Here is a 25,239-nt window from a genome sequence, read left to right as displayed (position 1 = left end):
TGCAAATGTTTACCAATTTTGGATGGAGATTCACAAACAGAATTCAATAATTGTGTACTCCTTATCTTGGGTTGGTAGGTGTCTTCTTTTTTTATGTGAGAAACTTTTTATTTTGTGTGTTACTCTGTAATAATTGGCTGTAGCTCGTTGAGCAAAGGCTGGGATATTCTATTCCATTATCTAAAAAAAGTATAATAACTATCTCATAGGATATACCCCATCCATTTCTAAATATATATATAGGACATGTTCGGTTGTGCTTTGCACACATAAAAGTACTGTACTGCAACACGGTGGCACGGTGCAAATAAAGACAGCCGAACACGCCAATAGAGTATGGAAACTTGTATTACAAGTTAGTAAACCTAACCTCCAGAATTATATCTGGAGAGCTTTATTTTATCTTGATAATTCGTATTTTTACTCTTATTCCTAAACGTAGTTCTAACACCTGGATCGGCCTGCTTAGTTCTAATCGGTTCTTGGGTACTCTCATAGATCCATTGTCTAGCCTTTATCCATTGTTGCCGCGTCCGGAAGAGATAGGAGGATGGTGTTCACCGCCGGGACCTGAAATGAAATTAGATTCTAGGCATCAAACCAAATGGAACTCAACATATGGTGCTACAAGATATGCCCATTATTTTGAGGAAAAAAAACACAGAGACCGGGCTATCATCTATTCTAACTATTGCTAAAATTCTTTTACCAATTAAATTGCTACTTTCTCCGATCATGATTATTCGACGTTGTGAGCATAAAGTTCACAACGTTGAATAATCATGACCGATGGGAGTATCATTTATCGCAATAGATCGATTTGGGTGCAAACATACCCTTCATATGTATAGTCTCTTACTCAATATAGCAACATTTATAGCTCTAAATTAGTTTCATTATATCTAACATGGAACATATTTTAAGAGTTTCTTTATTTTGTGCTGAAAATATTACTATAATTTTCTATAAATTTGATCAAAGCATAAAAAGTTTAACTTATAAAAATTTTGAAATGATTTATAATATGAAAAGAAATACTACTACCTTTGTTCTAGAATATAGCGACTAATACCGGGTCTTAGATTGCTGTAATCTGGGACAGATGGAGTACAACTTACCTGGATTTTGAGATAGAATTCGAAGAGACCGTGTTGATATGCCTGAAGCAAATACACGGCCTTGATGCTTCTCCTCGCCGGCGACGAGCTCGCCTCCAGGGCCAGCGCCGGCGAGCACGCATGGCAGAAACGGCGGCGGCAGCAAGAGGGACATCACTAGGATTGCCTGCAACCCAACGCAAAGCCGAGCAGCTCCCATGGTGGCTCACAATAATTAACTCGATGGCCTCAAAATTAACGCTTCTTCAGAAAGACAAACTGGGGGTGATTTGTACAAAAACAAGTTTACAGGTGTTTGGCTACCGCTTGTCCAAATAGCATTGCTCCTTTCAGACTATTTAAATTACCAAAGAAAAGTTGTTGAGTCAATATGATAAATTAATAGAGCTGTTGAAATTAGTTGGTTGATTGGAAATTCAGGCATTTGACTACGGATACCTGGTGTGTATGTACGCAAGAACCAGAGAACATAAGATCCATTCGGAGTAGAAATTTAACGCGACAAAGAAGGTGGACACTACGTACTAATTGCTTAATTTGGAAGGTTTCAACTTTCAACAAGCGTCGATATCATATTAATTTCACGCCGTGGACTCATAGAATTACATTTATTTTGGGATTAGGGGTAGTACTATTGTTCTCCATAACGCAGGAAGACGCCATATCGAAGTAAGGTGCAAAATGAAGGAAAACAGAAAACCAAGTCAAGCATTTACTACTACGACTGCTATCAGCCTCATCGATCGTTTGCACTAATATAGAATCAGCTATTGCCAAAATTTAGATTGTAAAATTGAATTTTTGAGTTGGTTTTATGATATTTTCAATGTAGGTTTATATATTTTTAGAATTGGATTTTAAGTCGCTAGGAACAAACAACTAAAAGTTTTAGAATTGATTTTTTTCAATGGAGGTTTTATGATATTTTAAGGCACGCACGAATCCGGCAGAGGAGGTGGCGCAGGCGAGGGAGCACGTGGAAGAGGAGGCGGCACGGGCGAGAGAGGTAGGGGAGGGGAGGCGAGGCGATGCGGAAGCGGAAGGGCACCCGATATTTTCCCCTCTCATCGGGCGCCCGAGTCAAAGGATTTTCGCTTTTTATCTAGTGGTTGACTGACAACCAGCATGTTTCGCAGAATAAATACGAAGAAAACTTAAGTATGGCAACTAAACATATCATGATATACACAATACAATGTTCTTTATACAGAAGTGAACTTTTTTTTTCTTGGGGAGTGGGGGTTGGTCTCCTTTATTTTCATCGAGTGAAAAATATATGCGCATGCACATCACGCTTATACACATGTGAGAGTACATGATATTTGACACATACTTTTGAAGTAGACGTCCTACTATAAATCTATAAACCTTATATAACCATAAATTTATAAACCCCAATAAAGTCATTTAAGTATCCATATGCACACAATTGTGGTTCCTGAGATTTAAATCTGATGCAAAGGCTGGGATTTATATCCCATTATTCTTTTTTAAAAATAAACCTTAATGGATAGAGTTTATGTCCTAAGACTCTACCAACCCACACCTACTTCCTTGGCCGATAGAGAGACTTTGTTCCTAGCTCTGCTCAAATTCCTAGCAACAAGGAGGGTAGTGTCCCCCATCTGGTCCTCCTAAAACGTAATTCCAAATCAGATTAAGTCGTGCATGCGAAAGAAAATGATAGGAGTATGCTCCTCAGTGAAGAGTTTCACTATATTCAAGTATTATTACAGTTGTGTCAAAAGATAAAAGTATTCTGGTTTTCGACAATATGGGGTTTGGAACTTTGGATCTGATTCTCTCATCAACGGCCTCTCCTTCCATTGCTAACAGGAGGATCGTGCCCACCTCCAGGGTCTGAAAAAATAAATCCCGAGTCAAATAAAACCATGTATTTCGCTTTAAAAAAAATCATACATGAAATACTCGAAATTAAACCATATATTTTTTTGCTGACAAACAATCTGGATCCTCTCAATATATCAGGACTGAACTTACTCGCAGGAACTCCACCAGACAGAAACCGAGGAGACCTTATTGCCGGTGGCTTCCTACGAGTCTCCCGGCCGCCGGCCACTAGCTCGCCGGAGTTGCCGCCTGAGCTGCCGGCGGCGAACACCCTGGGCAGAAACGGCAACGGAAGCAAGAGGAACATCACTAGGATTGCTTGCAACTCGACGCGAATCCGAGAAGCTCCTCCCATGGTCGATCGCTTTGGAAATATTCTTTGAGATGTTTTGGCTCCCAATCTGTGTGTCTCGGATGTCCAAATTACTTGCTCTTAATTTGCAGGGTATTTATAAATCCACAGAGAGTTTGGTGGAATTGGGATGTGTACGTACGTGCCAAACAGAATAGAACAAGAAGAAAAATATTATGCAGAGCCTATCGATCTTTTCATTGACCTTCACAGACAAGACATCGAGAGGTATCAATTTTTTCAGTGAAAATTTTAGTATTTTCTAGTACTCGTGTTAGATGTACTAAATTTTACATTAATAAAATATGATATCCCGATATTTTTAAGTACAGTAAAATCACACGTAGATTATAAGTTTCCAACTGAGGCAGGGCCTACTGGCCTCTCTCCATTTTTTTTTTCTGAGAACAAGTCAGGATGTACACACAACTGCCTGTCCGTGTAATCAAGCTACGGATGTACACTCAGGTTTAGTTCCAAAATAAATTCTTCAAACTTTCAACTTTTCCATCACATCAAAACTTTCCTACACACATAAACTTTCAACTTTTCCATCACATTGTTCTAATTTCAACCAAACTTTCAATTTTGATGTGAACTAAACACAGCCAGTTACCGGTTTATGTTAAACTGGCATACTATATGTCATTTCAAAAAGTTACAATCATGCCTTCAAAGTCGCAACAAGACTCCACTGACCATTGCTCGACTGTAAGTCAATAACAACCTTGCGGCACAAATAGCAGAATATTGTTTCCTAATCATCACCTACGTCAATCATGGCTGCTAGTCAGTGTCTTTGAAATGATCAACAGCAAAAGACAGTTTCAGCTGAAAAATTGACATTAATCTTGAAATTTTACGAAATCTTGCGTTTGCTTTCTTTATAATAGGAGGAGGTATCTGCCCTTTACAAAAAGAGAAAAGGACACATGTTCAGCAAATTCATCTTTCTCATGGATTGCACAGATATACTCAGCTTTCAGACTGAGAAATTTACAAGTTTCGTTTCACTTTCATATGCCTTCTTATAGTCAGCGTCACAGCAAGACCGTTTCTTCATTTGAATTTCAAGAGAAGTGACCAATGCACATGATTAATTCTTGCATAGATATCTAGGATTCTCATTAATAAATTTAGTCAACATAACATCAGAATGAAGATTGACAAACCTTGAAAACTTTAGCACAAAAAATTAACCTTCAGCGAGAAAAATTAGGAAGAAAATTTGGCAGGACTTATAGGTGGTGCAAAGGATGGAACCAATACTACTAGGCAAAGCAGCTGGTTTCATTATTGACATTTGAAATTCTGAGGGAAGTACACATAACAACAGAACAAATACATGAACTGACCAATACACATCACTCTGTTATGAGCAAATTGCATTTTGGATTGGATTTTATTACTAAAATCTCATTTTGAACTACCGTTCACCTAATATTTTTATTTTGGATTAGTTAATTTTATATTTGTTGTATTAATATTGTGAACCATTATATTTATGGATATCAAGATTTTTAATCCTGATAATAGTTATCCACGACTCCATCACCACCACGCATGAAATTCTACAAATATGGTGGGGTTCTCAATTGAGCCCCGGCATTTATCTCCATTTGTGCTACTTGTGTCCCGGGGAGAAGGGAGGATTGTGTCTCCCATCTTCACCTGAAATTAAGCAACGAACTCCAAGTCAAATAAAACCTTGCACACAAAAGAAAATAAAAATTGCTTCTATAGTTCATTGTTTTTTATTATAACGGAAGAAAATTGTTTCAGCCTAATCTATTGTGTTGTCTAGTTCATCACAATAATAAACTCAACAAACTCACCGTTTCATGACAAATCTAACTTTGTACGCAAATAATCAGCTGGATTGAGATTGTCAATCCTGATAATTAATACTTCATCCGATTTTAATATATGACGCCGTTAACTTTTGTCCATACATTTTGACGATTTATCTTATTTATTTTTTTAAAAAAATAATAAATAAATCATGTTTTGAAAGCCCATTTAATAAAATAAATCAAGTCATAACAAAATAAATAATAACCACATAAAACTTTTAAATAAGACGAAAGCTCAAACGTATAAAAATATAATGACATCATAACTTAAAAACTGAAGGGAGTATTACAACTTACCCGCATTAAGAATTCGACGAGACCATGTTGATTTGCTTGAAGCAAAAAAATCATGGCCTTCTTGCATCTCCCTGACTATGCCGACCACTTGGTCGCCGGACTTGCCTTCGCTACTGCAGCCAGCGGCGAGCGCACAGGGCAGAAATGGTGGCGACATTAACAGAAACATCACTAGGATTGCCTGCAACCCGACGCCAAGCCAAGCAGCTCCCATCTAGCCTCACTTGTTGGTTATTGGTGCAGGAAGCTCAAACATATGTGCCTATAATAATTGTAGTAACATCATTCACGGGCATGTCAAGTTTATAAATAGAAGGCAAGTAGCAAGAACTGGGAAGAGTCATATATGTGCTGGACTGAAATTTCAACGCTTTTGATTTTGAGTTTTGAGTCTAAGTCAAGGGTGAATAAATTTGGTTGTTGAAATTGGTGATTGATTCGATAATGACCATTCAAGGACTAGAAAGAAACATGTACTCCCTCTTTTCTAAAATACAAGTTGTCTGTGAAGGGAATTTACCTAATTACAATATCATCATGAAAAATATTAGGGATGAGACCAAGTTATAGTGTATGACGGGAGCCAAAGATCTTAGTAGCATTTGACCGTAGATGGTCGTAAACCCTTTGTATTTACTTCAGCAAGCCGTTTTGGACTCTTTTTTAATGATGTGCATTTCTCCTATGCGTTCAAGAAATAAAATACATACATAAGTATATGAACTTGGGATATTCTTGGTCTAATTTCTTCAGGTTCCGTTAAAACTTCTGACATAACTAATGTAATCATTCGTTTTTATCGACAGATGGAAGAGTAAGGCTGCGTTCGTTTGGAGAACAATGGGAGATTGTTTGTTTCGTTTTTCGCGCGCACGCTTTCCAAACTACTAAACGGTGCGTATTTTGCAAAAAAAATTATATATGAAAGTTGCTTTAAAAAATCATATTAATCCATTTTTAAAGTTTAAAATAGTTAATACTCAATTAATTATACGCTAATAGCTCACCTCGTTTTGCGTATCTTCCCAATCCCCTCTCCCTCAAACACAGCCTAAGTCAAATGTTTATTTGGAGAGATCATGCATGACATCAATCGATTAGTGTCTTATATAGTTAAACATCTATCTTATTTCTATACTGGGGCAGGATCTTACTAGGTGAAGGCTTTGTATGGAGGGTAATTATCTATGTAATCCAGATTCTACTCAGTCATCGGTCATGTATATACTCATGTGCACGTCATAAAAAATTTTTGTTGCAATCCTTTGCAGTACGTCCAAGTCAGAGGTCAAAGTCACAGCAAGACCATTTCGATCTTCTGTTTCCAATGCCGTTTCGTGCTCATTGCCCGGCCATGTATATATAATAAACAACCCTTGGAGGACAAGCAGCGAATCGAGTTTTTTTAGCTATTACAATTCATGGATTGAATGTGTTTGTTATCATTCCAGTTGCTTTAAATTGATCAGCCAGCAAAAGAAAAAAAAATGTGACTATAATCTTAGCATTTTTTTTTCGAACAATAAGGTGTTTCCTCTCGCACAACAGAAAGGGAAATCAAATTATGTGCATCTCGTAAGAAAAATGGGAGAGTATATATATAAGATATGCGCCAGATTTTATAAAGTCACTCTAATCTTTCTATCATGTGGTTAACATTACAAAGACTTCAGATCTAATATACTCATATCTATTGGATCCCGTTAGAGTAAAAGTACAATAGCAGACTACAAGTTAGCTATGAACATAAACATACGTGGAGATGATAAGAGAACAAAAGAGAAGAAAATTGATTTGTAGTCAGCTGTAACACGAACTTCAAATCGTTATGTGTATATGAAAGCTGGAGCCTGGGACTATATATGAATTAATATATTTTGATTGAAAAAATGGAAGACACAATAATGACTTCAAACGAATAAGTCAGGTCATCTGAAAACTCCAGCTTAATAATTATACTATGTAGTTACACTATAAAAAAATCATGCATGCTTGTATCTCAATTTTTTATTTTTATTATTTTAAAATTTACATAAATATATTTTCCTTATACAAAATTTACAAAAATATGCTTCTCAAGCCTTTTGGGAGAGTTTTTTTTTTTTATAAACTGTACTCCTGGAGTGTAGTTCAAATGACGTGGCGTATGGCATGGGAAATTGTGATGGTAGAATTTTGTATGTGGGCCATTCCTGCCCTCCATAGGGCAGTTTTTATATCACACCCACCCAAAGAGCAGGAATAGCCTATTGAACAAATGACAAAATTGCGAATGAGCAAACAATTGCATGCCTATCACTCACGAGAAAATCATGAGAAAATATGTCGACAGATTTTCAGCAATACTAGAAATTTACTCACTGACTTATATCACTTTCTACTAATGATAATACTGGCAATGAAACTAACTAACAAATTGTAGTAGTTATGAGTGCATGCTATACATAGGTATAGCGTTGAAAATAGTAAAGCCCTCTTTGAAATATAGAATAGGAAAAATATAGGAATTAAAATTGTATGTTTTTTCAATCTTATAAGAAATGAGAACATAGAAAATAGGAAGAGGTCGTTTTGATTGCACCACATGAAAAATTTAACCAAACGAAAGTTTCACAAAAAGTCTACATCTTACTTATTTCCTATGGAATTGATCATAGGAATGCCTATGGCAATTTTCCTATACTCTTCCATGAATCAAAGGGCTCTATATAAAAAATTCAAAGAAAAATGAATCCTCCAAAATTCCTCTGTCAATTCTCCATTTCAATGGGATCCTAATTAAGTAGCTAGAATAAAAATGTGATTCATAGTATCGGTATTGTTACCAAAAACAGTCAAGTAGAGTAAAAATGTGATTCGGATCCTTAAGCAGTTTGTTCAGCGTTACAATTAACGTGATTAATCGTATTGGTTGTCTATTTCCAGCCAGCGAGAGTACAAATATAGCCGAAGCACATCAGATCAGTTAAAATTTTGCAAAGGAAAAAAAAGAGAAAAGAATCCTCACATCTTCAATAGAACAAAACAAAAACGAGTCCCTATCTAAGATTAATCCTTCATCCATTTCATGTTTTGGCGCCAAATCTTCTTGCAGAGTCAGGGAGTGACGGGAGGATCGTGCCTAGGATCTGAAAATATCAATCACATTCAAAGATGAGCCCTGTGTGCAAGTCGTAATTCATCAAATTACTGAAATTAAATGATGAATTGATCAGCCAAAAAACAGATTTAATGAAATTAATTAATTCCTCGTTGCAACAACTAACCGTAGTTTGCCGAAAGAGATCTTGATGCTGATCTTCCAAGAACTAACCGACGGCCTCCTCGCTTCTCCAAGCTAATGATCACTGCCCCATCCGGCTTGCTATCAATCACTGACACACATATATAACGGCAACATTTTATTTAAGATAACGAAAAATATATTCAATCTGGTCTTTACTCAAAAGAAGCTATAGCCAATTATTACATATACCGGCAACATTACCATCAAGCTAAACAGAGCTTATTTAATTATAAGTTGTGTAGATTACATAGATTCAGTTCAGGGTCGACGCTAATTAAATACCTGAATTAGCTGAGACAGATCCGAAGAGAAACATTGGCAGCAACAAGATGGAGAGGATCAGAATTGCCTGAAGATGATGAGCACCTCTCATTGCTGTAAGTAAGCTGGTTTTCTGCTGCAATTTGCAATCATGGAGAAGACTGCACAGAGAGTGCGGCTCAATCGCGATGTTGATTTAGCATCTCCTATATATATAGAGATACACACACACACACACATGTTTGTGCGCCAATCTTGATACGATTTTGACTTTGGGAGATGATGTTCTACATGAGATTATTCAGCAATTGAAAGGAATGGAACGAGTCATATTATTCAGTCATAACCAGAAAAGCAATAGAGAAGTGCAAGTCAGCGGAGAGAGCCAGAGACCAGCTGCACAGAAACATTGTGAACATTTCCATTCTTTGTTTCCCCTCATACAAGTTGTATTTTAAGCTTAAAGTTTTATTAAGACATAGTTGACAGCATCATCAAAGTTACAAAATATTTTTGAATTTTTTCATGACTATTTGCTTAAAGTTTAAAATCTCGATGTTTAAATCAGTCATAGTGCTTTCAACCCATGTAAACAGTGATAAAAAAATCTAAAAATTATGAAGAGGTAATTTATAATGCATCTATGATCTTATCAAATTTTAGTGTAAAATAGAAACTAAAAGAGAAATACAGTTATGGAGTAAGGTGAGTCGTTTTCAATAGTTAAGAGAGTAAAATGAGCCGAGAAATCACTTAGGGGATAAGTGCTCCGAGGAAATATTTCAAAGGAGTAAAATGGATTTTTTTCCATTAATCCCCAAACAATAAATGCATTACAATAGATTGTGATAATGTTTAAGGACGGATATGTTTCAATTAATCCTTTCCCCTAACAAATGCATTACTGGCTATATGCATATATTATTACTCCCTGCATGGGAACTTCAATTAATATTGCCCTCCCTCTGATTTAGATATGCAGTTATTCACAGCATCAGAACGCCTACATAAACAAGAAGGCCACACCCTCCAATTTCCCTTTATCTGACCGTCCAAAAATTCCCCTCCAAACTGAACACACAATAACAAATCTCCATCATCAATGGAGCCTTCAGGCAAGCTCTCCTCTTCCGCCGTCGTCCTCGTCCTCCTCCTCGTCGTCGCCACCGGTATATTTACGATCAGAAAGATAAACAAATCCGGTCTTTTTTTAAGTATTTTTTAGTTGGGCATGTAGCCTACTGGTTATATTGACCTGAGTAGCACCCTAAAGTCTTGAGTTCAAATCTCCATAGGAGCGAATTTCGGATTGGGTTGTTTGATGAGCTAAGTTCCTAATTTAAAAAGGTTGCATACATCGGGTTGGATGTATAGGCCGGGTAAAAAATACTCTTCTCTAAAGAAAATAATAGTAAAAAAAATCTCTTCTGTAATTTTGTGCAGAGATGACGGGGATGGTGGTGGTGGTGCAGGCGAGGTTGTGCGAGAAGCCGAGCAGCCATTTCAAGGGGTTGTGCTTGCGGTCGCAGAACTGCGACAACGAGTGCATGCTGGAGGGCTACATGGACGGCAAGTGCAAGTACTTGACTCGACGCTGCATCTGCTCCATGGAGTGCGCCACCATGAGCAACGTTGGCCTGACGCCGACGAAGTGATGGAGACGTACTTGGAATGAATGAGTGAGTGAGTGAGTGAGTGAGTGAATGATCGATGAAACTATAGCTGACGCGGTTATATTAATTCACCGCTTGCAGTAATAAACTTTATACTAGAAGCTGGTCATTAGCTGTGGTAATACACTAATACTACCTACGGACCGTTTCAGGTTATAAGACTTTCTAGCATTGTCCATATTCATATAGATGTTAATGAATCTAGACACACATATATGTCTAAATTATTAGCATATATATGAATGTGGACAATACTAGAAAGTCTTATAATATAAAACGGAGGAAGTAGGATTGTTCATTGTTGTGTTGGATGCATATGCTAGCTCTTGTGATCTGAGTAATACAATTGTTGCGTTGGTTTTTTTTCAGATGACAGTTGCAAGTTAATTTGGTGGAGAACAGGCCTGCATTTCGGTTGGAACAAGAGAGTGGTTGTAATGAGTGTGATGACATAGAGAAGATAAGAGAAGAAAAAATTGGTGGGAGAGACAAAAATAGTGTACATTTCACACTTTATATGCCCTAGTCTGTACTAAGTCGTTCAACGAATAAATAGCATATTTTGGGAGACAAATCCAGTGGAATTATATATTTTTATGATCAAGTACATCTTTACACATCTCATTGGAAAAACTTAAAAACACCTATATTGTAGATAATATAATGGTATATGGATCTTGTAGCTGCAACATCCCCCTTTCAATCTCTCATCAATTTCCGGTCTATGGGGTGGCAGGAGAGACAGGACTGTAGTGTTCCCCATTAGGATCAAAGCCTGCTAATCATAAGAATATTACAAGGCATTTTCTATATTTTAATTGTTAAACACGCATGCATGGAAAAAAATTATGTACTTCTCCATTATATAACTACAAACACAGACTTTCAGTACTACCGCTAGAAAATAAATTTTGACATGTTGTTACTCATGTTCTAAAATGTATTTCAAGTTAATAAAACTAATAAAATTTACCACGACTACGATATATTTCATTAAGTAGGCACATATAATTTATAACTGGCGGAGAAGTAACCTGGATTTCGGTAGAACAGAATTCGACGATGCCTATTAGTTGCCAAGCCTAGAAATAACCGACGTACTGGATGCTTCTTCTCCCAGTTGATTACTATCCCGTGAGATTTGTCTACATTCACTGCAACCAAAAACAAAATAAAGATGAGCACAATAAGCCATTCGTGTTTTCCAAAAAAAGAATAAAAGTGAAATTGTATGATTTGCCTTAACAAACAGTCGATTATATGATTTATCATTGACGAGTACGAGTTTTATAATATACCATCACATAAGCCATTTTTTTTTACCGTTTTGTCATTGTCATGAGTTGACCATTTGTTGACCTCTATTAGCCCCAACGAAAAGTCCATTCTGCCTTTAAAAAAATGTAACATACACTAAGCAAGCACATATTTTCTTCACTGATATTGAAATAATAGTAGATTTTATTGTATTATTTGCAACTGGCAGCAAAATGGCATTAGATATTGCAAGGGTATTTTAGGTATTATGAAAAATACAAAGAGATAATGGAGGTTGACTGGCGGTGATGGAAAAAAAAAGGGGGAAAAACAGAGGGTATATTGTAGAACTTGACAATATAATGAAAATTGTAGAATTTTTCAAAACGTAATGTCTGTTTCATACTATTTAACAACTGATCATGCATGCATTTATTTCATTACAGTAGTAAATGGGAAAATAGCTACTGGAAGATTTTCCATCAATTTTTAGCCATCAAAAGCGATAACACTATATATAATTTCCGGCCCCTTCGAAGTGTAACTTTGTTCATCTCCAAGTCCCATTAATCCATTCAAAATCAAGACAACCAAATTACACCTGATTAATAAAATGTAAAAAAAGACAAAACAAAAGGACATGGCAATTAATTAAAGAAACAAATTTGCAAGAGAGCTCACCTCCGGCGTGCTCACGACGGCCGGCGAGACATCCGGGCAGCAGCAAGAGGGACACCAGTAGTACTGCCACCTGCAACGAGACACGGAGCCTCCGGCGAGCAGCCGCCATTGCGATCGCTCGGCCTCTCAATTCAGATTTCAGAGCTAATTAAGAGATGTGTGTTCTCGCAATTCAGATTTCAGAGCTAAGAGATGTGTGTTCCCGCAACGCATGCAGGGAGCTATTTCAATGGCCGGCCGGCCGAGAAGGAGACGACGACCAGCAGCGGCGACGTCGATGGAACGACGGCGACGTGGAGCTTTGCTACTTGCTACTCCCTCCGTTTCCAAATATTTGACACCGTTGACTTTTTAGCACATGTTTGACTGTTTGTCTTACTAAAAAAAATTTATGAAATATGTAAAACTATATGTATACATATAAATATATTTAACCATGAATCAAATGATAGGAAAATAATTAATAATTACTTAATTTTTTTAATAAGACGAACGGTCAAATATATTTTAAAAGAGTCAACTGTGTTAAATATTTAGAAACGGAGAGAGGATATCTGCTTAGGCTGATTCGTGTGGACTCGTTCAGTATGAAACTGATCTGTTTTGGGTGGAATTCCTGCATGATTCCTACGTTAATTACAGACAATTATTATACCTACTTGGTCTCGGCATGTATTGGCTTGAATATTTGGCATCTGAATGCTTCAGTTGTACTTCAAAGGTAGAGAAAACTAGTGAAGTCAGGTCAAGGTAATATTATTAACTTACTATACATTGTTCACGTCAGTAGCTGAAATTGACTGGAATCGTGAATCGTCCGGTAAATATGAGCATTATTGTCAGTTGATGGTTTCGTCAGCCCATAGAGCGACCAGTTTGTGGTCAAACTAGTTTAGTATACGAAAATAAATTATGGTAAGGTAATCATCCAAGGAGTCATGAACATCATCACTTCATCTACTCGTCCTGTAGCCTTAAAAGTGTCATTGACATTCTTCTAATCATGGTTTGAATAATTGAACACATTTGTTTGAACAATACGACTGATGTATATTATGTGTATCAAAGTCCAACAGGAGTTACAAGACCATGTCGAGTACGCTCCTCTGCTTTGTAATATTCTAATCTGACGTAATAGTTCTGAATTACATACACAAGGTAACTAGCAAGTGGAACAACACTGTCAGTAAAAATTATATGGTGACCATGCAAATGAAAAGTCACCCACATCAAGTGCTACCTGGGAAAATTCAACAACGGTTGTCTGTCTGGGTAAAACAGAAGATGCATGAGATTGCTCGAATACTATTACCTTGTCAATCCGTTCTTTGCCTTACAAGAATCATGTTTTTTTTTTTGTGTGGGTCTACTGTTCATCTCATCTTCATCAACGCTCATGAACAGGCAATGTCTGAAGTATCGTCGAATGCACAGATTCCCTCGCTTGCCACCCGAGGCCAATATGAACCAGGTCCTGAAAAGAAAAGCGACAGGCAGATTACATATAGAAGTACGTGTTGTATGGATAGGTTCATATGCGAACCGTACTGATGTTTTATTCGACCATTGCCTATAATTTTACCTACTGGTTGGATAAGCAAGGCTCGTTGCAAAAGCGTGCCTTGCAGATATGTATACTGTTAAAGTGATAGCAACAAACCAAACTGTGGCATATAAAACTAGATCAGTAAGCTGTTTGTAAACTACTCTCTCCGTTCTGAAATATAACTCTTTCTGGTTATGTATCTGGATAAGGGTATATCCATTATGTATCTAGACAAGGGTATTCCTAGATACATAACTAGAAATTGTTATATTTTAGCATGGAGGTAGTAAATGATAAGTTGTTAAGCGGTGCCTTGTACTATTTACCACATAGGTCACTGGAAATTGATGTGTTCCATCCAATGAGGAAGGATATGGAAGACTGATTAGAAGGATAGTTTTCTATGTGCATAGAAGTGTTCCATCTAAAATCACTTGAGTAGCATGTGACTAAAATGTCTTATTAGTACAGGTGTTCAGAAAAATGATTCATAAAAGAAACTGCAGGTATAGCAATTTGAAATTACAGGTCACATGGATAAATTCACAAATTACATGGACTCAACATGAAATACACTTTGTGCATAATACATTGCATGCCAAAAGTCAGTTTCGTTTGCAAGATAGTAAGACAGGTCAGAAAGAACCAATATGGAATGGAGAGGATTCTTGTCAACACAGGAAGCTACTATTATTTAGTGTTGTGCATCTATCCATCCAACTGTTTATCAGCTTAATTGTCTTCTTCAGCACGCAAGTTTTTCCGTTAAAAGTCATCACCAAAATTCAGCGCATACATTTGTTGACACAGTGCCAAATGACATCAGTTATATTACAGTGTTGGAACACAACTTAGGCACACTCCAATATAAAATCAAATATAGTTATGTATAATGTAATCCTTCAGTCCATGTTGCATGGATGGCATTACATCAGATGTTTCCACAAATAATAGAACATTGGATGGCAAGAAGCAGTCAAACACATAATTTGTGATCAATGTGAGAAAATGAAGTCAACTCAAATGTGTGACATAAGAAACAATGCTGCAACAGAATCATACCTTTTTTCCTATAGTTTGAACTCAATTTTGCATTGGGGAAAGAAGCAGTATGCCCAACTCATTGGAACTTACAAGTATAAGACAAGTGCGGGCATGTCTGTACTTAAGTTGCCACAAGCAAAAGCAAGCGAAGATGATCCGCTTGTTTGCTTCCTTCCCAAAACTCATTCCACTCTTGGCTGTCTTCATCTTCTCGTGTTCCCTGCCAATAGCGATCAGTGATGACACTGATACTGATAGAGGAGCCCTGCTCTGCTTCAAGTCTCAAATCTCTGATCCTAATGGAGCCTTAAGGTCTTGGAGCAATACATCCCTGGACTTCTGCAACTGGCAGGGTGTTTCATGCAACAATACACAGACCCAAATCCGAGTCATGGGACTAAACATCAGCTCCAAAGGACTCAGTGGCTCAATACCACCTTGCATCGGCAATCTGAGCTCCATTGCAAGCCTCGACTTATCAAACAACGCCTTTCTTGGGAAAATACCAGCTGAGCTCGGGCACTTGGGACAAATCAGCTACCTCAACCTGAGCATCAACTCTCTTGAAGGCCACATTCCAGATGAACTGTCTTTGTGCAGCAAACTCAAGGTACTCAGCTTATGCAACAACTCCCTCCAAGGTGAGATACCACCAAGCTTAACACAATGCACTCACCTCCAGCAAGTTGTGCTTTGCAATAATAAGCTCCAAGGCAGAATTCCCACCAAATTTGGGATGCTGCATGAATTGAAAACTTTGGATCTCTCCAACAACGCCCTCACAGGTGACATACCACCATTGTTGGGCAGTAGCCCATCTTTTGTATATGTTGATCTTGGGGGCAATCAGCTCACAGGAGGAATCCCGGAGTTCTTGGCAAATAGCTCATCCCTTCAAGTGCTTAGTCTCAAGCAAAATAATCTTACAGGGGGGATCCCACTAGCCCTCTTCAACAGCTCCACGTTGACAACCATTTACCTTAACCGTAACAACTTAGTGGGTTCCATACCACCAGTTACAGCAATTGCTGCACCTCTTCAATTCCTTAGTCTAGCCCTGAATAAACTCAGAGGAGGGATACCAGCCTCACTGGGCAACCTTTCTTCCCTGGTTCGTCTTTCTCTAGCAGTAAATAACCTGGTGGGGAGCATCCCTGGGAGCCTAAGTGAACTCCGAAAACTAGAGAGGTTAATTCTTACATATAACAACTTGTCTGGTCCTGTGCCCCAGTCAATTTTCAACATGTCATCTTTGCAATATCTTGAAATGGCCAATAACTCTCTCATCAGCCAACTACCACCAGATATTGGTAACAGGCTTCCAAACCTACAAAGCTTGATCCTATCAATGACACATCTAAGTGGGCCAATCCCAGCTTCTCTTGCTAATATGTCTAAGCTAGAAATGATTTATCTTGTTGCTACTGGGCTCACCGGGGTAGTGCCGTCCTTTGGGTTATTGCCAAACTTGAGAGATCTTGATCTGGCATACAACCATCTTGAAGCAGGTGACTGGAGCTTCCTCTCATCCCTTGCAAACTGCACCCAACTGAAAAAATTATGCTTGGATGGTAACAGTCTCGAAGGAAGTTTGCCTAGCTCGGTTGGTAATCTTGCCCCACAGCTTGAGTGGTTGTGGCTCAAGCAAAACAAAATTTATGGGACAATTCCCTCGGAGATTGGTAACCTTAGGAGTCTCACTATTCTGTATATGGATAACAATCTGTTCAGTGGTCACATCCCACCTTCCATAGGAAATCTTAGTAATTTACAAGCTCTAAGCTTTGCACTAAATGATCTCTTTGGACAAATTCCAGATTCCATTGGCAACCTTGCCCAACTAATCGAGTTTCATATAGATGGGAACAACTTTAGTGGGAGTATACCATCAAGTTTATGGCACTGGAAGCATTTAGAGAAGCTTGATATCTCTGACAATTCATTTTTCGGATATATTCCACCTGCAGTAGGAAATCTGAGCAGCATACGCGATCTAATATTTGCAAGAAATAATTTCTTTGGACATATTCCATCTACCGTAGGAAATTTGAGCAACCTCTCTATTCTAAGCTTTGCACAGAATAATCTCTTTGGACATATTCCAGAGTTCGTTGGCAATCTTGTCAAACTAACCAATCTTTTTCTACATGGCAACAGCTTCAGTGGAAGCATACCTTAAGTTTGAGTCTATTCTCTAATAGCATACACTCTTTTATAATTTAAAAAATACCGCAAAAACAATATCTTTCTTTAATAGCTTTGCTACCATGCTATTCTGGTAGAAGACACTCAACTCCAATGCTCTCTCCAATTCACATTCCCAACATAGAGACAAAGGCAGGCCTACTATTGAGACAAGGTGCACTACTGATTCAAGAAATACTGGAGACAATCTGTTGTAGCAACAAAGATGCTTTAAGAGTTTGCAAGTCGCGTGGCTGATAGTTTTAAGGTCATACATTTGGTCCATCTGTCAATATGGGAGTTGTACCAATGGTGTCATAAGTTGTGATGTATTGCATATAGAATATAGAAGAAAGTCTACTTGGTCTTGTGAACTTTGGTGATCCATGACATGTGGGACCATGACAAGCATGTATTGTGAATTTGTGATATGATCATATGAGCAGCAAATCCTCAAATGGATCAATCCTTCAACTGTATGCTTCCACTGAGCCAAGGATCATATAGCAAATCAGGAACAGTGGCGGAGGGAGCTGGGTACATGTAACTTCAATACTGTACACATGTACACAATTATATACTCAAATAAAAATCTAGCTGTCCAAGGGAGTAAAAAATTCATTTGTATTAATCTATATCATATGAACTAGTTTGATAATTCGTTGATAAATGTCACTATTTTCTAATCATGCCACAAATCGGGCCGCCACTGACCAGGAACTAGAACTAACACAAGGATAATTTTGGTCGGTGTCGCTAGCTCTCTGGCCCCTATTGTCCCTAGAATGAACTGATTGCATCAGTAAAAAGAGGTCAATTATCCACACCTCTTCATCTTGAAATGTACTATTACACCGAAATGAGTCAAAATAAATTTAATAAAATACAACTAAATGGTTATAAATCGTAATCGAACAATGTAGTAGTGGACAAATAAACATGTAAATAATGAATAATACTAACCTGGAGACTGGAGTGCTCGAAGATGGACTCTCGGAGGTGTGACACAGCGTCTCCACAACGACGGTCGGGCATCCCTCCGAGGAGGTGAGCGCCGGCGGCAGGGCGTGGCTATGTGCGAGATGCGCCGCCGCCGCCGCTCCCGCAGATGTGCCCGTCGATTTACCTGTGGGATACTGGGCTAATGGGCTAATTATATTGGGCTGGTTCCGTTAAGGCCTCGTTTAGTGGGCCTAAATCATGATCCATCCACGTGGCATAATTGTTTGTTTCGAGTACAAGTTGAACGTACACAGCGTACACTCCACACTCGTATATCAGTTCGCTAAAGCGGGAGGACGCTTTGACCGAGGTGGGAGGGGGGTTTTGGGCCCTAGGGAGGGTGGGGGGAGGTGGGTTTGACCCATGGGAGGGGGGTGTAAAATAGTTATTCTAGGGGAGGGGTAGCACCAGTTAATTTACCTATATATATATATATATCCTACATGAGTATATCCTAATACATGTATAAATAAGATTGAAGGTAGGTTTCTTCTAACATAAGTATGTTATTTTTTTATTAATGTAAGGAAATTATGTAGTCAAAGCTATGCCCATCAACTATGACAAGTCCAAAGCAACGTTCTTTTGTGACACGAATTCGAAGGATTACGGACAGCTCTAACGAATAGTCCAAGGCGAACTGATTTTCTGGTAGTTTGAATATGTTTCACTTGTCTTTCAAATATCGCAAAGCCAGGTCAAGGTTTGCAAGGTTTGTCAATATTTTATTATCATACATTGATACTATAATGCAGCTAAAGATGAATGCAACCGCGCGTTCGTTAAGATGACATTAATGATAAGTTGATTTTATGTGCTATCTTTGACGCTGAGCTCACAGCCTCAAAAGTCATCAGGTCCTATCTGATATTTTTGATTAGCTGATGACCAACTCAACACAAGTAATACCCATACTAACCAGTATGTGGTCAATATATATATACTAACATCAGAGAATACATGCTATTATGATATAGTAGTATAATCATCATAGGAGACATCACTTTTCAGTGTCAGTACTCTACTCCTCGAAGCACATCATGGTCTGAACTCTGAACAAAATTGTTTGAAAACAGCTGCTATGTTCTACTCTATATTTAGTATGGCTATATATCAAAGTTCAACAAGAGTTACAAGACCGTGTCAAGTCGGCACCCTCTGTTTCTTTGCCCCATTCTTTTGGCTGAACCCGTTAGCACTGAGTAATATTCCAATCTGACGTAATTAGTTTTGAATTTACGTAAGTTAACTAACAAGTTGGAACATCATTTGTCAGCAAAACTTACATGATGGCGACCATGCAAAAGTAACGTCATCAATAATTACACAAGGTAACTAGCAAGTGGAACATCATTGTCAGCAAAAAAATACATGGTGGTGACCATGCAAAATTCACGTACGTCAAGTACGTTGTCATCTAGTCCTACTTATGTAAATTCATTAACAACTGTCTATCTAGGTAAAACAGAGGATGTGATTATTGACGTAATATTACCTTGTCAATCTGTTCTTTGTGTTAAAAAAAATACAATTTTGTTTACCTGGATCTACAGTTGATCAGTTCCATCCTTGGTTGATGTACAGGCAATGTCTCAAAAGTCTCATCCAATGGATGGACTTCCTCTCTTGCTACCACAGGCTAATCTGAACCACATCCTGAAAAGAAACATAACAAGCAAATTAAATATAGAAGTATATCTGTAATATTTATTGTATGAATGGTTAGGACCGTACGCAAATGAAAACAATAGTGATGACCAGTCAAGAGTACCTATAATTCCAGCTCCTGGTTGGGATAAGGAGGCATGTTCAAATGAATTAAGAAGTCTGGCTTGCACATATGCTGTTTACAACAAATAAAACTGTAGCATTTAAAACTAGATATCATATAGCTGTCTGTCAATAATTTAGTTTGAGTAAATTATATGTCGCTAATTAGCACGTAGGGCGCCGGAAATCAATAGATCTTGATAATTAACATGCATTGAACTGATGGTTCAAGCTTCCCCTAGCTTGCTATTCAGTAAAAAAGGAACTGCCAATAGCAATTTGAAGATGCAGGTCACTACATGAACTCAATGCACCTTGTGGACTGGATATTAGATAGCATACCGAAAGTCAGTTAGGTGTGCAAGCTTGTAACTGTAAGAAAGGTCAGAAAGAAGCATATCAAAAGAAGAGGATTCTAGTCAACAATGGTAGATATTATTTTAGTGTTGTGTATCTACCCGTCCAACTCATTTATCAGCTTATTGTCTTAGTACTTTTCAGCATGCAAATTTTTAAGTCAAATTTCACCACAAAACTCAGCTGGCACTATCATATATCAACAGTCAACACAGTGCCAAATGATCACACGCATCAGATATTCACTGTTGGCCATCTTTGAAATCCAACTTAGGCACCACTCTCCCATCTAAAATCATATATAACTATATATAATGTAATCCTTCAGTCAACAACGGATGGAGGACATCACATTAGGCATCTCCACCAATATTCGACAGTATAAAGTAACCAAGCACATAATATGTGATCGACCTGAGAAATGAAGTCAACTCAAAGTTATGACATAAGAAACAATGCAGCAGCTAATTTAAACATTTCAGAACACAGTTTTCGTTGTGGAGCTAGAAGCAGTAGGCCTACCTCATTGGAATTTACAAGTATAAGACAAGTGTGTGCCTACCTGCAATAAAAATGCCATAAGCAAAAGCAAGCCACAGCACCAACAGCAAGATGATCCGCTTGTTTGCTCCCTGCCCAAAACTCATTCCACTCTTGGCTATCTTCATCATCTCATGCTCCCTGCCATTAGCAATCAGTGATGATACTGATACTGATAGAGAAGCCCTGCTCTGCTTCAAGTCTCAAATCTCTGATCCTAACGGAGCCTTAAGCTCATGGACCAATACTTCCCAGAACTTCTGCAATTGGCAGGGTGTTTCATGCAACAACACACAGACCCAACTCCGAGTCATGGCACTCAACGTCAGCTCCAAAGGCCTTGGTGGTTCAATACCACCTTGCATCGGCAATCTGAGCTCCATCGCAAGCCTCGACTTATCAAGCAACGCGTTCCTTGGAAAAATTCCAAGTGAGCTCGGGCGCTTGGGACAAATCAGCTACCTGAACTTGAGCATCAACTCTCTTGAAGGCCGTATTCCAGATGAGCTTTCCTCATGCAGCAATCTCCAGGTACTCGGCTTATGGAACAACTCCCTCCAAGGTGAGATACCACCAAGCTTAACTCAATGCACTCACCTCCAGCAAGTTATACTATACAACAACAAGCTTGAAGGCCGTATACCCACTGGATTTGGGACGCTTCGTGAGCTGAAAACTTTGGATCTCTCCAACAACGCCCTCACAGGTGACATACCACCATTGTTGGGCAGTAGCCCGTCTTTTGTATATGTTGATCTTGGAGGCAATCAGCTCACAGGAAGAATCCCGGAGTTCTTGGCAAATAGCTCATCCCTTCAAGTGCTTAGGCTCATGCAAAATAGTCTTACAGGGGAGATCCCAGCAGCCCTCTTCAACAGCTCCACATTGACAACCATTTACCTCAACCGTAACAATTTAGCTGGTTCTATACCACCTGTTACAGCAATTGCTGCACCTATTCAATTCCTTAGTCTAACACAGAATAAACTCACAGGAGGGATACCGCCAACACTGGGCAACCTTTCTTCCCTTGTTCGTCTTTCTCTAGCAGCTAATAACTTGGTGGGTAGCATCCCTGAGAGCCTAAGTAAAATCCCAGCCTTAGAGAGGCTAATTCTCACATACAACAACTTGTCTGGTCCTGTGCCAGAGTCTATTTTCAACATGTCATCTTTGAGATATCTTGAAATGGCCAATAACTCACTCATCGGCCGACTACCACAAGATATAGGCAACAGGCTTCCTAACCTTCAAAGCTTGATTCTATCAACAATACAGTTAAACGGGCCGATCCCAGCTTCTCTTGCCAATATGACCAAACTAGAAATGATTTATCTTGTTGCTACTGGGCTCACCGGGGTAGTGCCATCCTTTGGGTTATTGCCAAACTTGAGATATCTTGATCTGGCGTACAACCATCTCGAAGCAGGTGACTGGAGCTTCCTCTCATCCCTTGCAAACTGCACCCAACTGAAAAAATTACTCTTGGATGGGAACGGTCTCAAAGGAAGTTTGCCTAGCTCGGTTGGTAATCTTGCCCCACAGCTCGACTGGTTGTGGCTCAAGCAAAACAAACTTTCTGGGACAATTCCCGCAGAGATTGGTAACCTTAAGAGTCTCACTATTCTGTATATGGATGACAATATGTTTAGTGGGAGCATCCCACAAACCATTGGAAATCTTACAAATTTACTGGTTCTAAGCTTTGCAAAAAACAACCTCTCTGGCCGTATTCCAGATTCCATTGGTAACCTTTCCCAACTAAACGAGTTTTATCTAGATAGAAACAACCTCAACGGGAGTATACCTGCAAATATAGGGCAGTGGAGACAATTAGAGAAGCTTAACCTCTCTCACAATTCATTCAGTGGAAGCATGCCAAGTGAGGTCTTTAAAATTTCTTCACTGTCACAAAATTTGGATTTGTCACATAATCTGTTTACTGGGCCCATACTGCCAGAAATTGGCAACCTCATAAACCTTGGAAGCATCAGTATTGCAAACAATCGCTTGACCGGCGATATACCGTCTACTCTAGGGAAATGTGTGCTTTTGGAATACCTTCACATGGAAGGGAACCTTCTTACTGGAAGCATTCCACAATCTTTCATGAACTTAAAAAGCATCAAGGAGTTGGATCTCTCTCGTAACAGATTGTCAGGAAAAGTTCCAGAGTTCCTCACACTTTTTAGTTCTTTGCAGAAACTCAACCTTTCATTCAATGACTTTGAAGGGACAATACCATCAAATGGTGTCTTTGGTAATGCTAGCAGGGTTATCTTGGACGGAAACTACAGGTTGTGTGCGAATGCTCCAGGGTACAGCCTGCCCCTTTGCCCTGAATCAGGATTACAAATTAAAAGCAAGTCTACTGTTTTGAAAATAGTAATTCCAATCGTAGTGTCTGCTGTTGTAATTTCATTGTTATGTTTAACTATTGTTCTCATGAAGAGAAGAAAAGAAGAACCAAACCAGCAGCACTCCAGTGTGAACTTAAGGAAAATATCATATGAAGATATTGCCAAAGCAACAGATGGGTTCTCTGCCACAAATTTGGTTGGTTTGGGATCCTTTGGGGCTGTTTACAAGGGCCTTCTGGCATTTGAGGACAATCCAGTTGCTATTAAGGTTTTCAATCTCAACAAGTACGGAGCACCCACAAGCTTCAATGCGGAGTGTGAGGCATTAAGATATATTCGCCATCGAAATCTTGTCAAAATCATTACATTATGCTCTACAGTTGATCCAAATGGCTATGATTTTAAAGCACTTGTCTTTCAGTATATGCCTAATGGGAGTCTAGAAATGTGGCTACATCCAGAGGACCATGGGCATGGTAAGCAGAGATTCCTAACTTTGGGTGAAAGGATTAACGTAGCCCTGGACATCGCATACGCTTTAGATTATCTTCACAACCAGTGTGTATCCCCACTAATACATTGTGACATGAAGCCAAGCAATGTTCTTTTGGATCTTGAAATGACTGCATATGTCAGTGACTTTGGGTTGGCAAGATTTATGTGTGCTAATTCAACAGAAGCACCTGGTAACTCTACAAGTTTGGCTGACCTAAAAGGATCCATTGGATATATTGCACCGGGTGAGAGAAATTGGAAACCTATACTTATTCTTTACTTGTATGCTTCAATCATTTTATTAACTTTGTGAATCATATTTTTCTCCATTCACCTTTGTTATGTTTTCAAATGAAAATGCAGAGTATGGAATGGGTGCGCAAATATCCACGAAGGGTGATGTCTATAGCTATGGAGTGCTGTTGTTAGAGATATTAACTGGAAAGCGTCCAACTGATGAAAAATTCAAAGATGGTAGGAGCCTCCATGAACTTGTTGATACCGCATTTCCCCACAGAGTAACCGAGATTTTAGACCCCAATATGCTACACAATGATTTGGATGGTGGAAACTTCGAAATGATGCAAAGTTGTGTCCTCCCACTGGTTAAGTTGGCCCTCATGTGCTCGATGGCATCACCGAAAGACCGGTTAGGTATGGCGCAGGTTTCCACTGAAATACACTCCATCAAGCAAGAATTTCTTGATCTTTCCAGTGGAGGAAAAATAGTGTGAGTAATAATTAGACCTAGGCAGTACATTTGGCACTCCACAAAATAAACCTAGCTAAGGTTGTCTTCCTTCTTATTTTTGCTTCCTGAGATTAGTGCAAAGCTGTTCTGCATTGCAACTACTATGTACAGCTACTTCTATTACCATAATGAAGTCCACACAAAATTAACCTCTTGGTCCTAAAATTTGTTTGGGGCAGCAGCAAATGCAATGGTCAGCAAACAGCAGAGAGCAGGCTGGCAGCACGACCAAATATGGCTAATAACTTACAAACTAACAATTCCACGGTGGTTAGTCAGCAGCACAACTCACAACATTCAGGCGTAAGGATACGCATAGAGCAAAACGGCCACACCTGTGGCGTGCCTTCGCGCGCGTGTACTGCGTGCTACTTTCAGAGGCATTTCCACAAACACGCCACGCGCGTTCGGAGGCCGTACACGAAACCGAACTCACAAGCATAGGCAAAGGCATATAGAACAGTAGCGTGCTGACCTCGGAATACGACGGCGGGCCGGGGAAACCTCCATCGTCCTGCGCCGGCCGACTCGGCGTCGCCATCGCCCATCGCGTCTTCGGCG

General features: G+C 38.9%; 1 protein-coding gene, 2 long non-coding RNA genes and 1 other non-coding gene across 4 annotated transcripts; 1 reads left to right on the top strand and 3 right to left on the bottom strand.

Moving 5' to 3' along the window:
• Positions 1-2,799: 2,799 nt before the first annotated feature.
• LOC136355051 (uncharacterized) lies at positions 2,800-3,498 on the bottom strand. Its single transcript, XR_010739099.1, has 2 exons — positions 3,120-3,498; positions 2,800-2,978 (listed from the first exon to the last, which is right to left on the bottom strand). It is a non-coding gene; the product is annotated as an uncharacterized lncRNA (long non-coding RNA).
• A 1,092-nt stretch (positions 3,499-4,590) lies between these two features.
• LOC4328706 (uncharacterized) lies at positions 4,591-5,783 on the bottom strand. Its single transcript, XR_001542971.3, has 2 exons — positions 5,472-5,783; positions 4,591-4,992 (listed from the first exon to the last, which is right to left on the bottom strand). It is a non-coding gene; the product is annotated as an uncharacterized protein (transcript).
• A 5,468-nt stretch (positions 5,784-11,251) lies between these two features.
• On the bottom strand, positions 11,252-12,816 carry LOC107276843 (uncharacterized). The gene is made up of 3 exons (XR_001543136.3): positions 12,630-12,816; positions 11,726-11,845; positions 11,252-11,466 (listed from the first exon to the last, which is right to left on the bottom strand). It is a non-coding gene; the product is annotated as an uncharacterized lncRNA (long non-coding RNA).
• Positions 12,817-15,370: 2,554 nt separating this feature from the next.
• Positions 15,371-24,827, top strand: LOC107275524 (probable LRR receptor-like serine/threonine-protein kinase At3g47570). The gene is made up of 3 exons (XM_015768868.3): positions 15,371-15,788; positions 21,779-24,172; positions 24,291-24,827. The coding sequence occupies exons 1-3, from the start codon at positions 15,371-15,373 to the stop codon at positions 24,659-24,661; spliced, it is 3,183 nt and encodes a 1,060-aa protein (XP_015624354.2). The 3' UTR covers positions 24,662-24,827.
• The last annotated feature ends 412 nt before the right edge of the window (positions 24,828-25,239 follow it).

Source organism: Oryza sativa, chromosome 2 (genome assembly GCF_034140825.1).
Source record: "Oryza sativa Japonica Group chromosome 2, ASM3414082v1".
NCBI lineage: Eukaryota > Viridiplantae > Streptophyta > Magnoliopsida > Poales > Poaceae > Oryza > Oryza sativa.
This window is presented reverse-complemented; position numbering and strand designations above follow the sequence as displayed.

What these genes read in the sequence shown, in the direction of transcription:
- LOC107275524 (XM_015768868.3), top strand. Translation starts at nt 15,371, where the DNA reads ATGATCCGCTTGTTTGCTTCCTTCCCAAAACTCATTCCACTCTTGGCT. An exon ending in GAGCATCAACTCTCTTGAAG is followed by an intron (nt 15,789 to 21,778) that starts GCCACATTCCAG and finishes ACGCCCTCACAG; the next exon opens with GTGACATACCACCATTGTTG. An exon ending in CATTGGATATATTGCACCGG is followed by an intron (nt 24,173 to 24,290) that starts GTGAGAGAAATT and finishes ATGAAAATGCAG; the next exon opens with AGTATGGAATGGGTGCGCAA.